Source organism: Bos javanicus, chromosome 1, assembly GCF_032452875.1.
Source record: "Bos javanicus breed banteng chromosome 1, ARS-OSU_banteng_1.0, whole genome shotgun sequence".
Lineage (NCBI taxonomy): Eukaryota > Metazoa > Chordata > Mammalia > Artiodactyla > Bovidae > Bos > Bos javanicus.
In genome coordinates, this window is record NC_083868.1 from 53,679,150 (window position 1) to 53,693,588 (window position 14,439).

The 14,439-nt window shown below is 35.6% G+C and overlaps 1 protein-coding gene across 10 annotated transcripts in view; it reads left to right on the plus strand.

The window, feature by feature from the left end:
- The window catches only part of DZIP3 (DAZ interacting zinc finger protein 3), a 129,937-nt gene that overhangs the window by 31,258 nt on the left and 84,240 nt on the right, over positions 1-14,439 (plus strand). For all 10 annotated transcript variants that reach the window (XM_061387289.1, XM_061387743.1, XM_061387915.1 and 7 more), the window contains 5 exons: positions 2,182-2,296; positions 9,619-9,738; positions 11,076-11,177; positions 12,613-12,705; positions 13,387-13,439. In XM_061387289.1, coding sequence (XP_061243273.1) covers positions 2,182-2,296; positions 9,619-9,738; positions 11,076-11,177; positions 12,613-12,705; positions 13,387-13,439 — 483 coding nt within the window. The remainder of the gene's footprint in view (positions 1-2,181; positions 2,297-9,618; positions 9,739-11,075; positions 11,178-12,612; positions 12,706-13,386; positions 13,440-14,439) is intronic.

Genomic DNA, 14,439 nt, shown 5'->3' on the forward strand with positions numbered 1-14,439 from the left:
GTTTCTTTTCTCATGTAACTGACAGTATAGTGAAGGTTTATAGACCTTAATAAAATAATCAGTTATTTAAATAATCAATTATGAAATGTGAGAAAGAGCTATGAAGGAAAATATAATAAAGAATTAAAGTCCTTATTGGAACCTCAATGGGTTTCTTGGGAATCAGAAGTCTCCTTGAAGAATTAATGTTTGGTTGAAATCTGAAGGATGAATTAGGAAAAATGTACTTATGCAAATCCTTATGAAGGATTACTGCTGGGCCCAACTGTTGAATCCCTAAAAGCATCACTTAATATGGTAGTTCCTTGATTCTTTGAAAGGCTGATCGTCCATCCTCTGGTGTGCTTGGTTTTTATTATCCAGAAGACGTCCTGCTTCCTGTTTATTAGCATGACGTTCTCAATGTAGTTTGCCACTGTGATATTTCACAGAAAGTCAGGATAATCAAAATCTCTTTAATACTGTGGAGAGAATTAGCATAGCTCTGAGTCAAAGAATCTGGACTGCTGTCCTTCCTTCAGATATGTGAACTACCTACTGTTTATTTTCTTTATTGATGGGCATCGAGAATCCATTTTCCAAATCATTGACACTAGAAAACCCAGTCATCTGGCAGCAGCATTTCCTTTCATCCCTGGCCTATAGAGAACAGTCACCACTGAGCTGCTCAAAATGTCCTTCTTACTCTGTATTTCTTACTGCATTAATAAAATGGAATGTCCTCTGGACCTTTCTAGGGTACCCTGTCTGGTAATGGATTCAATGGTGTTATGTCCATTCTACCATCTTTTCCTCCCTGAGCTTTCTTGAATACTCTGCCAAGAAATTTTCAACGTTTTCATCTCAATTACTATTATAGAGGCCATTGGTTGTGTCCAGGCTTCAAGTAGCCTCAGCAACACGTTGGGATTGGCTTCGCATGTCCTTACACTCAGTAAATGCTGAATTATGGGAGAGTTGCCCCATATCAGTATACATTTCCCTATCCAGCTATATACTTGATCCTTGGTTTAGCTCTCTTGGACTTCCCTGGTGGCTCAGATGGTAAAGCGTCTGTCTACAATGTGAGAGACGTGGGTTCAGTCCCTGGGTTGGGAAGATTCCCTGGAGAAGGAAATGGCAACCCACTCCAGTACTCTTGCCTTGAAAATCCCATGGATGGAAGAGCTTGGTGCAGGCCACTATCCATGCAGTCACAAAGAGTCGGGCTTTGCGACTGAGTGACTTCACTTTCACTTTCAGTTTCATGACTGAGTGACTTCACTTTCACTTTAGCTCTCTTAGGATCCACTCCCAGACACATTCCTGCCACTGCACAGTAGTGAAAGTAGTGAAGTCTGCAATGCTTATGGTGAACAAGCCTTTTCTTCCTCTTTTTTCACTTGGGCTTTGCTTGTACCTGATCCTAGATTTTTCAGTATTTAGGCAATGAGCAGAGATAGGGGAGGATTTTGAGAAGGAAGAAGAGCATCATCTTTTGGGACATGTACCTCAGATAATGTACAGATATTTGCATGGGCTACTCGTTCCATATCAGAGTCCTGATAGTGTAATAGTCTTGTTGAGGCTGTGCTTTTGGTTTTTGCTGTTGTTATATCCCTGTGATTAAATACTGGGTCTTATTTTCAGCATGGTCTGCCTTTATGTTTAGAGTTGGTCATATTTCTTTAAATGTTACCATAGAGGCCTTTTAACTTTCACGGAGTACCCTTAGTTGATAGTAGTAGCCAGTTTCTCCCACTTTGTGGTTAAATCTGGGCCTGATTTTAGCACAAATTATCTTTATGGCTGTCAGAGCTGAGGGTCTCTTTAAATGCTGCCCTCAGAGGCCTCTGTCTTTCATTGTGTCCTGAGTCAATCATTGGCTGACCTGTGCCAGTCCTCTTTCTTCAAGGCTTCCAAGACAGTAAACAAAAGCCAGCCAACCCTACAACCCCTTTGATTTACCATGGCCCCCATACTGTTCAAGCTTGAGCTACTACATAATCTATTACCTCCCCTTCTACCTATATTTCATCTCAGTCTATTATAGGTGAGAATCCTAGTATTGTAGCATGCTAGACATTATCATCCTACTTACACACACACACACACACGCACACACAAATGGGTTGCCTGTTGTCTAATTGGTAAGCTAGTTACAGAGTCTTGTTCAAATTAACCTTTTAAAATGCCTTGCAGATATAATGGAGGACTGCTAGAGTTTCATAAAAGCTTACAAGAAATAGGAGACACAGATGATCATTGGTTTGATATAGATCCTACAGAAGATGAAGATTTACCTACAACTTTTAAAGTAAGAAATTATTTAATCTATGGCTAATCAGAATCATCTTTGATAAAGTGCAGTTTATGCTATGTCATTCTATAGAAAACATATTCTTTTATTGGACATTAGCTTTTTGTATGAGAAAACTTTGATTCCTTTATCTGGTACAGAATGTGAGTATGATTCAACAAGTAGAGAGAAGTGAGGTGGATGTGTTAGCATTTCCAGATAACAAGAAGATTAAAAGTTGTACTAGTTGACATGGCTAGAGATAAATGTAAGTTAACTTATTTTTTCTAATTATATTTGCCATTTTTTGTTGTTGATTTAAATTTTAAAAGTATTAAATGATCATTTTAGAAAACTTGAAAAATGTGAAAATGCCAAAGATAAAAAAATTCATCAATATATTCCTTCAAATGGCAAACTATTGTTAGAATTTTCATTTATGTATTTCCATACACACATGTATAAACACTTTTATTTTTAGTAAATTAGTATTATGTTATATACATTGATTTATAGTATAAAAATATATTATTGTGAATTTGCCAGCAAGTAGATTATTGTATATTGAAAGTATAATTTCTCATAGTCTATCATAAACTGTGCTTTAATTTGGTTAACCAATTCCCTTGGATTGAACATTTAGTTTATCCTAAACATTCTAGTTTTTTAGTATTACAGAAAGTGATCTTTTTTAATTTCTCACATCATTGCCTTAGTGTAAATTTCTAGAGGTGGAATTGTGAAGTGTTTACACACTTATATAAGTTATTCATGTATATTTTCACATTTCCTCCCAGAAAGTTTGTCCTGATTTATATTCTCAAGACAGAGTGTAAGAATTGCTCTTTGCCCTCATGTGCTTAGCCGCTCAGTTGTGTCCAACTCTTTGTGACTCCATGGACTGTAGCCGCCCAGGCTTGATTCTCTAGGCAAAAATACTGGAGTGGTTGCCGTGCCTTCCTCCAGGGGATCTTCCCAACCCAGGGATCAAACCCAGGTCTCCCACATTGCGGGCAGATTCCTTACCATCTGAGCCACCAGGGAAGCCCACACTCTCTGGATATTCTTTACCTTTTGGGTAATTTTTACCCATCTAATAAGCCATATTGGTCACTTTTTAGTTGTTTAATGTGAAAATAGCTACATTAGGCTTCTCTTGGTTAACATTTGAGTGAGGTATCTTATTCCAAACTTTTGCTTTAAACCTTTCTGGATCCTTACATTTTAGCTGACTTTAAAGCCAAATGCATTCCTCAGATTAAAAAGGATGTTTCATAAAAATAAGAAATTCAATTTTTCTAGGAATCTTTAACAACTCAAAGTTTCTATATATCTAATAATATAGCCTCAAAATACTTGTGACAAAAACTGGTAGAACTAAAAGGGGAACTAGAAGACTTCCCAGTCACAGTGGAATATTTTAATATACCTCTCTCAGTAATCAATAGAGTAAGCAAGATAATCTTTGGTGTTTGGTGAGATGATTATATGTCTTTTAACTTTGACTTAATATATTAAGTAGTAATTTTATGCATTAAAAAAATATTGAATTTCTGTGTTTACCTGAAGCAGCTCCTACTTGGTCTTGATTGTTTTTCTCCTAGTCCTTCTCCTTTTAAAATATTTTTCTTTCTTATCCAAATTTTATTTTTGTTTTATGCAAGCTAGTACACGTATACAGTTTGTTAAGTATATTAAAAGATTTTAACAGTCTGTGGTTCATCATTTCTAGTTGTAGTTTCTGACTATAGATAACTTATTTGAACCCTCTAGGCATTTTCCTTTGATATTAACCTGTACTTTTAAAAAGCTGTATCACTATTTAAAAAAAATTCTCCATCTTAGGTGTCATCTTTTGATTTCCTACTGTTGAAGATGAGGGTTTAGTAACTTCCCTATACATCTCCTTCACACACACACTTCCCAGTCCCCATCCTTCTAATAGTTACACGTTGTTATTAAAGTGGCCTTAGAGTTTCCCTTTATTCCTGGGAATACCCTTACCCTTCTCCTGTGTAAATCCCCTATTCTTGGATTAAGTTTTCCTCTTTCTAGGTGTACTCCCTTATTTTGGGGGAGTAGCTTTTATCCAGCAGCTTCCTAGAAAGAGAATTTACATGGGAGTTAAATTTTTTGAGACCTTTCAAGTCTCAAAATAATTTATCCTTTGTACACTTTACTTGTATCTTGCCTGGGTGTAAAATTATAGGTTGAAAATAATTTTCCTTTAATTTAAAAAATTATGTTTCTATTATCGTTTAGCTTCCAATAGTAGTACTTTTGAGATATTTGATGTCATTCTGATTCTCAATCTTTTGCTTGTAACCTGTTTTATTTTTTCTTTCTGGGAATTTTTAGGATATTCTGTATATCCCTAGTGTTCTGAACATATGTTTTTTTGGTGCTGCTGCTGCTGCTGCTACTGCTGCTAAGTTGCTTCAGTCATGTCTGACTCTGTGCGACCCCATTGATGGCAGCCCACTAGGCTCCCCTGTCCCTGGGATTCTCCAGGCAAGAACACTGGAGTGGGTTGCCATTTCCTTCTCCAATGCATGAAAGTGAAAAGTTAAAGTGAAATTGCTCAGTCGTGTCTGACTCTTAGTAACCCCATGGACTGCAGCCTACCAGGGTCCTCCATCAATGGGATTTTCCAGGCAAGAGTACTGGAGTGGGGTGCCATTGCCTTCTCCATTTTTGGTGCTAGGAAATTTTATTATTATTTTTTTAATTTGATGATTTCTTCTTTATTTTCTCCTTTCTTTTTGAGATGTTTGCTATTCAGCTGCTTGACATCCTGGACTGAATTTCTGACTTTGTTATTTCTATGGTAATTTTTATTTTTTGTCTTTTCTACTTTCTAGGAGATTTTCTTAACTTCATCTTTTTGCATAGAGCTAGTATTCAGCTAGTATACACTAGTGCTATCATACTAGTTATTATAATGTTAAAATATTTCCATACTACTTGGAAAATAGTTTCTGCCTCAAAAATAATTTGGGTAACCAGCTGCATTCCAGGTGCCCTATTCTGTCCTCCAGCCCTCTCTCGCCATACTTCTCTAAAATTCAATAACTAAAGGTTTAATGTACAATAGAGCAGAGCATGTCCATGATCCTGCTCTTGCTCTAGGCCAGCATGTTCTTATCTGTTTTAATTGGTACCTATGCCTGTGGCCCACCAAAAGTCCTACTTCCCAGACATTGTGATTAGTTTCTAAAGGAAACTTAGAGGGCTGGCCTGTACCCTTTATCTGGCATTGACAAATTCCAGATGAGTACCACCAGAGGCCTGCGCTGCCCCAGTTGCTCCTATCCTCATGTGTCTCCTGAGATGAACTTACCCTGTTGAAAGAAGATCATACTTATAGAGATACTGGCACCCTTGAGAGCAGTGACTTTCATTTCATCATTTTCAACATGATTCTTGTTTCTATCCTTCAGTTGAATTTTTAATTTCCATGATTATTTCAGCTATCATCTACCAAGAATTTTCTTGTTATGAATATTCCTTTAAAAAAAAAATAATATCCTGTCCTTTTTTCTTGCACTTGAGAGGTAAATGTTAAAGGTAAATGTTAGCCAGATCATTTAAGGCTTTACAAACAGTGGGGTGTTATAATTAAATTATAGTAAACATCTGAATACAGAGTTCCAAAGAATAGCAAGAAGAGATAAGAAAGCCTTCCTCAGCAATCAATGCAAAGAAATGGAGGAAAACAACAGAATGGGAAAGACTAGGGATCTCTTCAAGAAAATCAGAGATACCAAAGGAACATTTAATGCAAAGATGAGCTCAATAAAGGACAGAAATGGTATGGACCTAACAGAAGCAGAAGATATTAAGAAGAGATGGCAAGAATACACAGAAGAACTGTACAAGAAAGATCTTCATGACCCAGATAATCACAATGGTGTGATCACTGACTTAGAGCCAGACATCCTGGAATGTGAAGTCAAGTGGGCCTTAGAAAGCATCACTACGAACAAAGCTAGTGGAGGTGATGGAATTCCAGTTGAGCTATACCAAATCCTGAAAGATGATGCTGTGAAAGTGCTGCCCTCAATATGCCAGCAAATTTGGAAAACTCATTAGTGGCCACAGGACTGCAAAAGGTCAGTTTTCATTCCAAACCCAAAGAAAGGCAATGCCAAAGAATGCTCAAACTACCACACAATTGCAGTCATCTCACACGCTAGTAAAGTAATGCTCAAAATTCTCCAAGCCAGGCTTTAGCAATATGTGAACCGTGAACTTCCTGATGTTCAAGCTGGTTTTAGAAAAGGCAGAGGAACCAGAGATCAAATTGCCAACATCCTCTGGATCATAGAAAAAGCAAGAGAGTTCCAGAAAAACATCTATTTCTGCTTTCTTGACTATGCCAAAGCCTTTGACTGTGTGGATCGCGATAAACTGTGGAAAATTCTGAAAGAGATGGGAATACCAGACCACCTGATCTGCCTCTTGAGAAATTTGTATGCAGGTCAGGAAGCAACAGTTAGAACTGGACATGAAACAACAGACTGGTTCCAAATAGGAAAAGGAGTTCATCAAGGCTATATATTGTCACCCTGTTTATTTAACTTCTATGCAGAATACATCATGAGAAACGCTGGACTGGAAGAAACACAAGCTGGAATCAAGATTGCCAGGAGAAATATCAATAACCTCAGATATGCAGATGACACCACCCTTATGGCAGAAAGTGAAGAGGAACGCAAAAGCCTCTTGATGAAAGTGAAAGTGGAGAGTGAAAAAGTTGGCTTAAAGCTGAACATTCAGAAAACGAAGATCATGGCATCCAGTCCCACCACTTCATGGGAAATAGATGGGGAAACAGTGGAAACAGTGTCAGACTTTATTTTTCTGGGCTCCAAAATCACTACAGATGGTGACTGCAGCCATGAAATTAAAAGACGCTTACTCCTTGGAAGGAAAGTTATGACCAACCTGGATAGCATATTCAAAAGCAGAGACATTACTTTGCCAACAAAGGTTTGTCTAGTCAAGGCTATGGTTTTTCCTGTGGTCATGTATGGATGTGAGAGTTGGACTGTGAAGAAGGCTGAGCACCGAAGAATTGATGCTTTTGAAGTGTGATGTTGGAAAAGACTCTGGAGAGTCCCTTGGATTGCAAGGAGATCCAACCAGTCCATTCTGAGGGAGATCAGCCCTGGGATTTCTTTGGACGGAATGATGCTAAAGCTGAAACTCCAGTACTTTGGCCACCTCATGCGAAGAGTTGACTCATTGGAAAAGACCCTGATGCTGGGAGGCATTGGGGGCAGGAGGAAAAGGGGACGACAGAGGATGAGATGGCTGGATGGCATCACTGACTTGATGGACGTGAGTCTCAGTGAACTCCTGGAGTTGGTGATGGACAGGGAGGCCTGACGTGCTGCGATTCATGGGGTCGCAAAGAGTCGGGCACGACTGAACGACTGATCTGATGTGATCTGATGGTTTATAGAATTTAGGACTTTAATGGTTTCTATATGTATGGTAAAGGAGGAGTTAATAGCTGCAAATTGTAATCAGTGTTTTAAAGAAAAACAAGGGACTGGGATAGAGAAAATGGAGGAAATGCAGACACATATACCTGCATGTATCCATATTTATATGTATATATGCATAAATGTATATGTGTGTCTATGTGGTTAGGAAAGGCCTTTCCAGGAGGAAATATTTAAGTTGGAAGCCCAAGACTGCTAATGGAACTAACTCTGTAAAAAGTAAGGGAATAACTTTCTAGGTAAATGGCATTGAGTGGGAAAAGGCCCACAGGCCTTGAAGAGCAAGTTTGAGGAACTGGAAGTATAAAATCATATGAATTTTATAGGGAGTGAGGCTAGAGATGAATTTGAAGAGATGGGCCAGCGATGGATAGGTGTACTGGGTTCAGATGCTGCAAGTTCTGCAGAACCTTGAAGTCAGTCTTAAGGTAGTGGGAAGCCACTGAAGAGTTTTAAGCAAGAAACTGACATGATCTTTTGCTTCTTTATAGAGTGCTTTGGAACATAGTAGTCAGGGATGAGGGAGACCAGTTAGGCAGTTGTTATAGTTAGTAATCTAGGTAAGACGTAGAATGGTACTAATGGAGAGAGAATTAGAAAAATTTGCAGTATAATTTGGGAGAAGTCTCAACAGTATTTGCTAATATATTGCATGTAAAGGGTGATGGAATAACTATGTGATGGATGACTTCAAGCCTGCTGGTTGGAAATTAAATAGATTGTGGTAGATGTGCTTGATGTAAGTTCCATGAGGACTAAGTATATATTGACCTTCTAAGTTCACTGCTGTATCCTTAACATCTAACATTTCCTAGCATTCACAACAACCTAGCCCGAAACAGGCACTCAGTAAATGTTTGTTGAATGAGTGAGTATCAATGACTGGCACAGAAAATAAGAAGAAAGGAACAAGGAACAGATTTGGTGGGCAACTCAGTAGATCAGTATTGAACTATTAAGCATTAGATATGTGAAACGACAGTAGCTATATACACACTATGAGTCCTGTCCTTTTATTTCAGCATCTGCTCTTCCTATTGGCTATCCTCATAGGATATACTGCTTTCATATGGATAGGTCCTTGGATGCTGCTTCTTTATTTTTTGACATTTAAAAATTTCTAGTTGATTTGGTTAAAACATTTTTATTCTTCATAAAATTCTGAATGTCATTAAACAAATGTTATGAATGCTGACTTGATGCTTATAGAGGTTTACTTTATCATGTCATATACCCTCAGTATATATGGGTATGTCTCTCTAAGGGGCAGTATTAAGGACTTGTTTAGCTTAGACTTGATAATATGTTTCACAACCTTTAGCCAGCATTTTAAAATATGGAAATTGCATTCAAAATTGTAACTCTGAACACTGGAAACATTTCTGGCCCTGCCTCTGCCCATTTTAACTGAGCAGCCTGTTGCACCACTACAGGAGTCCCACTGCCAACACGGTGCTTGGGGGCCAGTTCTAGCAAGGACTCTCTTGGGTTTCCAACAATTTGTTGTTTCCCTGTATCTGTTTCAGAGAAAGTGATTCTTGTTAGGAACCCGCTGGCTGTTATGAGTTAGAATGGAAAATAGACGTATAGCTTCAAATGCAGACTTTTTCCACTTTCTCTGTGTTTGTATTCAGGAATAAATTTAGTATTTCATGTTTAGGGCCCTTCTGTGTATTGTTTTCTTTGAATGAGGGAAATAGGTTCTATGACTAAAAAAAACAACAACATAAAACACCTTCAAATAAAGGACATGAAATGAACCTATACCTTAATATAAATGTGTGGTCTTTTTATTACTGATTCATAAGGTTTTTTATTTTTAAAATTTAGGACCTTCTTAATAATTTCATCAAGACAACTGAGGGTAATATAATGAAGCAGACCATTTGCAGTTATTTAGATTGTGAGCGATCTTGTGAAGCTGACGTTTTAAAGAACACCAATTATAAGGTACTGTAATTATCAATCAACTGAGTTTTAAAAATGTAAAATTAAACTTAGGTGAAAATTGTTATATTATCATTCATCAAAATACTCTTTAAAAAGTACTTCATTTACTGTTTGTATACTTTTTGATAGCAGCCTTTCTGACCTGCGTGAGATGGTACCTTACTGTGGTTTTGATTTGCATTTCTCTGATAATGAGTGATGTTGAGCATCTTTTCATGGCTGATTCATGTCAATGTATGGCAAAAACCACTACAATATTGTAAAGTAATTAGCCTCCAATTAAATAAATTAATTTTTTTAAAGTACTTCATTTAATTACAGCAAAATGCAGTTGAGAAGTTGTTTGACTCTCGAAAATCTCAAAAGCTTAGATTCACTGTGATCAGGGATTATTTATATCCCGTGAGTCAATAAAAAAATGAATTAGCACAGAACCCCTGTTTGAGTTTCCTGAGCCATACAGCAAATTCCCGTTGGCTATCTATGTTACGTATGGTAATGTAAGTTTCCATGTTACTCTTTCCATACATCTCACCCTCTCCTCCCCTCTTATGTCCATAAGTCTATTCTCTATGTCTGTTTCTCCATTGCTGCCCTGTAAATAAATTCTTCAGTACCATTTTTCTAGATTCTGTATATATACATTAGAATATGATATTTATCTTTCTCTTTCTGAATTACTTCACTCTGCTGTATGGCTCAGGAAACCCAAACGGGGGCTCTGTATCAATCTAAAGGGGTGGTGTGGTGCGGGAGATGGGAAGGAGGTTCAAAAGGGAGGGGATGTATGTATACCTGTGGCTGATTCATGTTGAGGTTTGACAGAAAACAACAAAATTCTGTAAAGCAATTATCCTTCAATAATAAATTAAAAAAAAAAATGAATTGGCTTTGCTAGTGCTTTTGTAATATTCACAAGTACAGTAGTTCAGGAGCTGTTTATCACCAATCTAAGGTCTGGTGATTGATGACAAAGAAGTTTTAGGGACTAATGCTATGGAATTGGGGCTGAAGGAAAAGAGAAATATAAAAGTTCTGATGAAGTGGGGCAGATAGCATGTTCAGCTACAAAGGTCACTCACTGAGTTTCTGATATTTTGTTGTATATCAACAAAATGTTGTATACAGCATATGAAAAATATTAACTTACTCAAATTATTGCCTATTTTTTGTCTGTAATGATATAAAAATGATTTTTATAGTTCTTTGATTACCAGTGATCTGTTGATAAATTTTCAATGCCAAGCTCATCTAGTTATAGAATAATAAAAAGTAACTTAAGGTGATATTTTCTTTATCTACATGATTTCTTATCAACAGTTTTTACTCTTTTCCAGGGATTTTTTCAGTTAATGTGCAGTAAGAGCTGCTGTGTTTACTTCCATAAAATTTGTTGGAAAAAGTTCAAGAATTTAAAATATCCAGGTGAAAATGATCAGGTATTATATTTGTACTTCCTTTAAAACTTTACTAGAGCATATCCTCTTCTACTCTTTCCTGCTTTTTTATTCTTTCCCCTTCATTCCTTTCTGTTTACATCCTTCCTCTTCCTTTCTCTCTCCATTTTTCTTTCCCTATTCTCTCTGGTACTTTTCTCCTCACTATTTGGTCATCATTACTGTTTATTAAACAGGTCTTTGTAGGAAATTCACATAAAGGACATAAAATCAAAGAATAGAAGTGTTTAATAAAAAGAAAGGACAACTGTATAGTTTTAAGGGTAGAGAACAGTGATACATTTTATAGTCTTCAAAAATATATTTGTGTTATTGGGAATTCCCTGGCAGTCCAGTGGTTGGGGCTTGGTGCTTTCACTGCCAGGCCTCGGCTTCAATCTCTGCTTAGGGAACTAAGATCCCACAAGCTGCATGGTGTGGCAAAAAAAAAAAAAAAAAAAAACCAACAGAAAACCTTCAAAATATATTTGTATTACTTATATTTGCCTAAAATCATATAACAAAATTGAATTTTTTCCACTGAAATTAAAATAGAAATTGATTGCCTGAGTCTGTTACTTACTCTTTACTCTTTAATGAGGTAATAGCCATAAGTTGGGTCTATAATGTTTAATTCTAAAGTGTTTACATTGTGCAAACCACAGAAAATACTTATAAAGCAATTGTATATGGAGTTGAGTGTTCTGAGTTCAAGTCCATATTGAGCCACTTACTAGGTTTTTTTTTTACACTAGGCTGAAACTCATTTTTCTAAGCCATAAAGTGAGGATAGTAATACCTACTTTATAAGGTTGTGAAGATTAACAGATAAATTTGTATTGTACATTGTAAAAATCATTATATAAGGCACAGTTGTTCATTTTTTAAGCAGTATGTAAATACTTTTCACTTTCTTTGATTGTTAGGGCAATCGGTAGTGCTCAACTTTAGAAAGACAAGTAAAAGAAAACTAAGTAAGTTAACCAGAGGAAATGGCAAGATCAGGATCAGAGGACTCAAATTTTTATTCTTTCTTTTCCACTGAAATCTTCACTTATCTAATAAAAATTCAGTATTTCTTTTTGCACTTATTTAATTTGTATATTTTGCTTGAAGTTGCTTTCACTGGGAGCAGCAAATTCATTTTAGTTTATAATGTAACTATGTAAAGATTTTGAAATATTAATAGAAATGAGAGAGAAAAGTGTGATCATACATTTTAAATAGGAAATCCATTGGTACAAGTAATGGACTATCTTTGAACAGCTAACTCCAAGTGTTCGTTCACATCTTTTGTTTTACTGTTTAGCAATATTTGCTTCTAACTTTATATAAATATAATCAGTTTTGCACATCAGTGGGTTTTTTCTATTTTTATTGTTCATATTATTTTATCTATTGATAATTTATTGTTGTTTTCTATTGATAAAATTTATAGAGTTTTAGTGGAAAAAAATGTTTAAAGGAAGGATGTACGGGTGACATGGTAAGGATGCTGCAATGTGAGGTACCTGGAATTGTCAAAATTTTGGTGAGTATCTTTCTCTTGTTTTTCTTGCTTTCCTTCACTGGAATGATGTTTTTGACTTGGAACAGATTTGGGAATTATAATAATAGTAGCCTAGTCATATTCTCTTTGATGGTGACTAAGCTCTCTAACATTTTGTTGTGTTGATTTCTCTAAAGTAGTATTTAAGTGGTACTTAAAAGTAAAAAAAAATAAAAAAATAAAACACACACACACAGAAACTAACAAAACAGGCCATGACCAGTGATGAAAGTCTATCATGCACAGAGGATGATAATCTAATTCTGTTCCACATATGGTTAAAAAAAATTTCAGAGTTTCTGAACCCTTTATAGTCTTGGTTTTGCTATTTCATTTTATTTAAAATATCTTCTTGATTTTTTAGTTTATCAGTAAGTAAACCAAAATTTAAAAAATATATATATGTATTATGTTTAGGTATGATCTTCTCTTTTAGATTTGGCATTTAAATCCTATGGCCATATAAAGTAGAACTGGTTTTTGAGATCAGCTCTACTATTTGACTGAGATTGTTTATAGCTTGTTTCTTCTGTTTTATTTGTTGTATATTCATTATAGTTTCATTCTCACTGTCTTCTTTCAAACATTAAAGCTAAGAAGTAACACTAAAGAATTTTGAAAATTGAACTACTTTAGGGCTTTTTTTTTTCCCATCACTTGCAGTTTGAAGTTGTGAGAAAGGATGAATATATAACCATTGAAAATTTAGGAGCAAGGTAAGTTTGAAATTAAATATTCTACTTTTTTTTTTTTAGCATGTATATATTTTTCAGTTGCTTCTTTCTGTGTTTTCTGTTACTTTTTGGTGCTTCATTAAATTGAAAGACAATATCAGTTGTGTGAAAAACTGTATTTAATTGACATTTGTTTACCCTTCCCCACCTCTTTGTAGACACTTAAATTCTAAAGAGGAAAAGAAAATTATGTGGATGCTTTTACCTTAAGTATGAAAAGAATCCCTTCATGAAAACCAAACATATTTTTCTTAAAGTTATTTAAATTAGGTTGTTATAAAAAACTTTCTTCTAGCTTTCACAACTCATCCAGGCCTCCAGGCTCATCTGAGAATTAGAATCATTCTGTTTCTTAGATGAGAAAGCTGTATTGTTACTGTATATACTGCTTATATATCATATATAAGCAGAAATTCACTGAGCTATAAATTGTTTCTGTTGAAATTAGGAATTTCAATATAAAACTTACCCTAATCCATTGATTTTCTTTTCTTTTGTTTAAAATGTCTACCATTTTTTAATCTACCAGGATTAGACATTAATACCTGAGGCATCAATTTTCCCTGTGAGCTAATGAAACGCAAATCTTTATCTCTGCTTCAGATCTCACTCTCAAAACTCTAGGTCTATCTACCTGAATGCTAAATATTTCCATTTTTATTTTTCAAAAAGATCTATAGTTCAATATGCCCACAGTTAGATTCACAATATTTCTTCCCAACACTGCTATGTAACTTTTTTTAGGTCCAATTAATTCAGCTTCTTAAATATATTGTACATGCCTCCTTCTGCCCTTGTGCTTCTATTAAGCTAAATAAAGTTATTTTTCATTTGGAATTCTGAAATAGCTTCTATACTTGTCTTTCTGGCTCCAGTCTTACCTTTCTTCAGTCTGACTGTTCAACAGTCTATAGAACTGTCTGTTCAGCCATTAAAATAGCTTTTTTAAAAGAAAATTGGAAATACTTCACTTCTCTGCTTG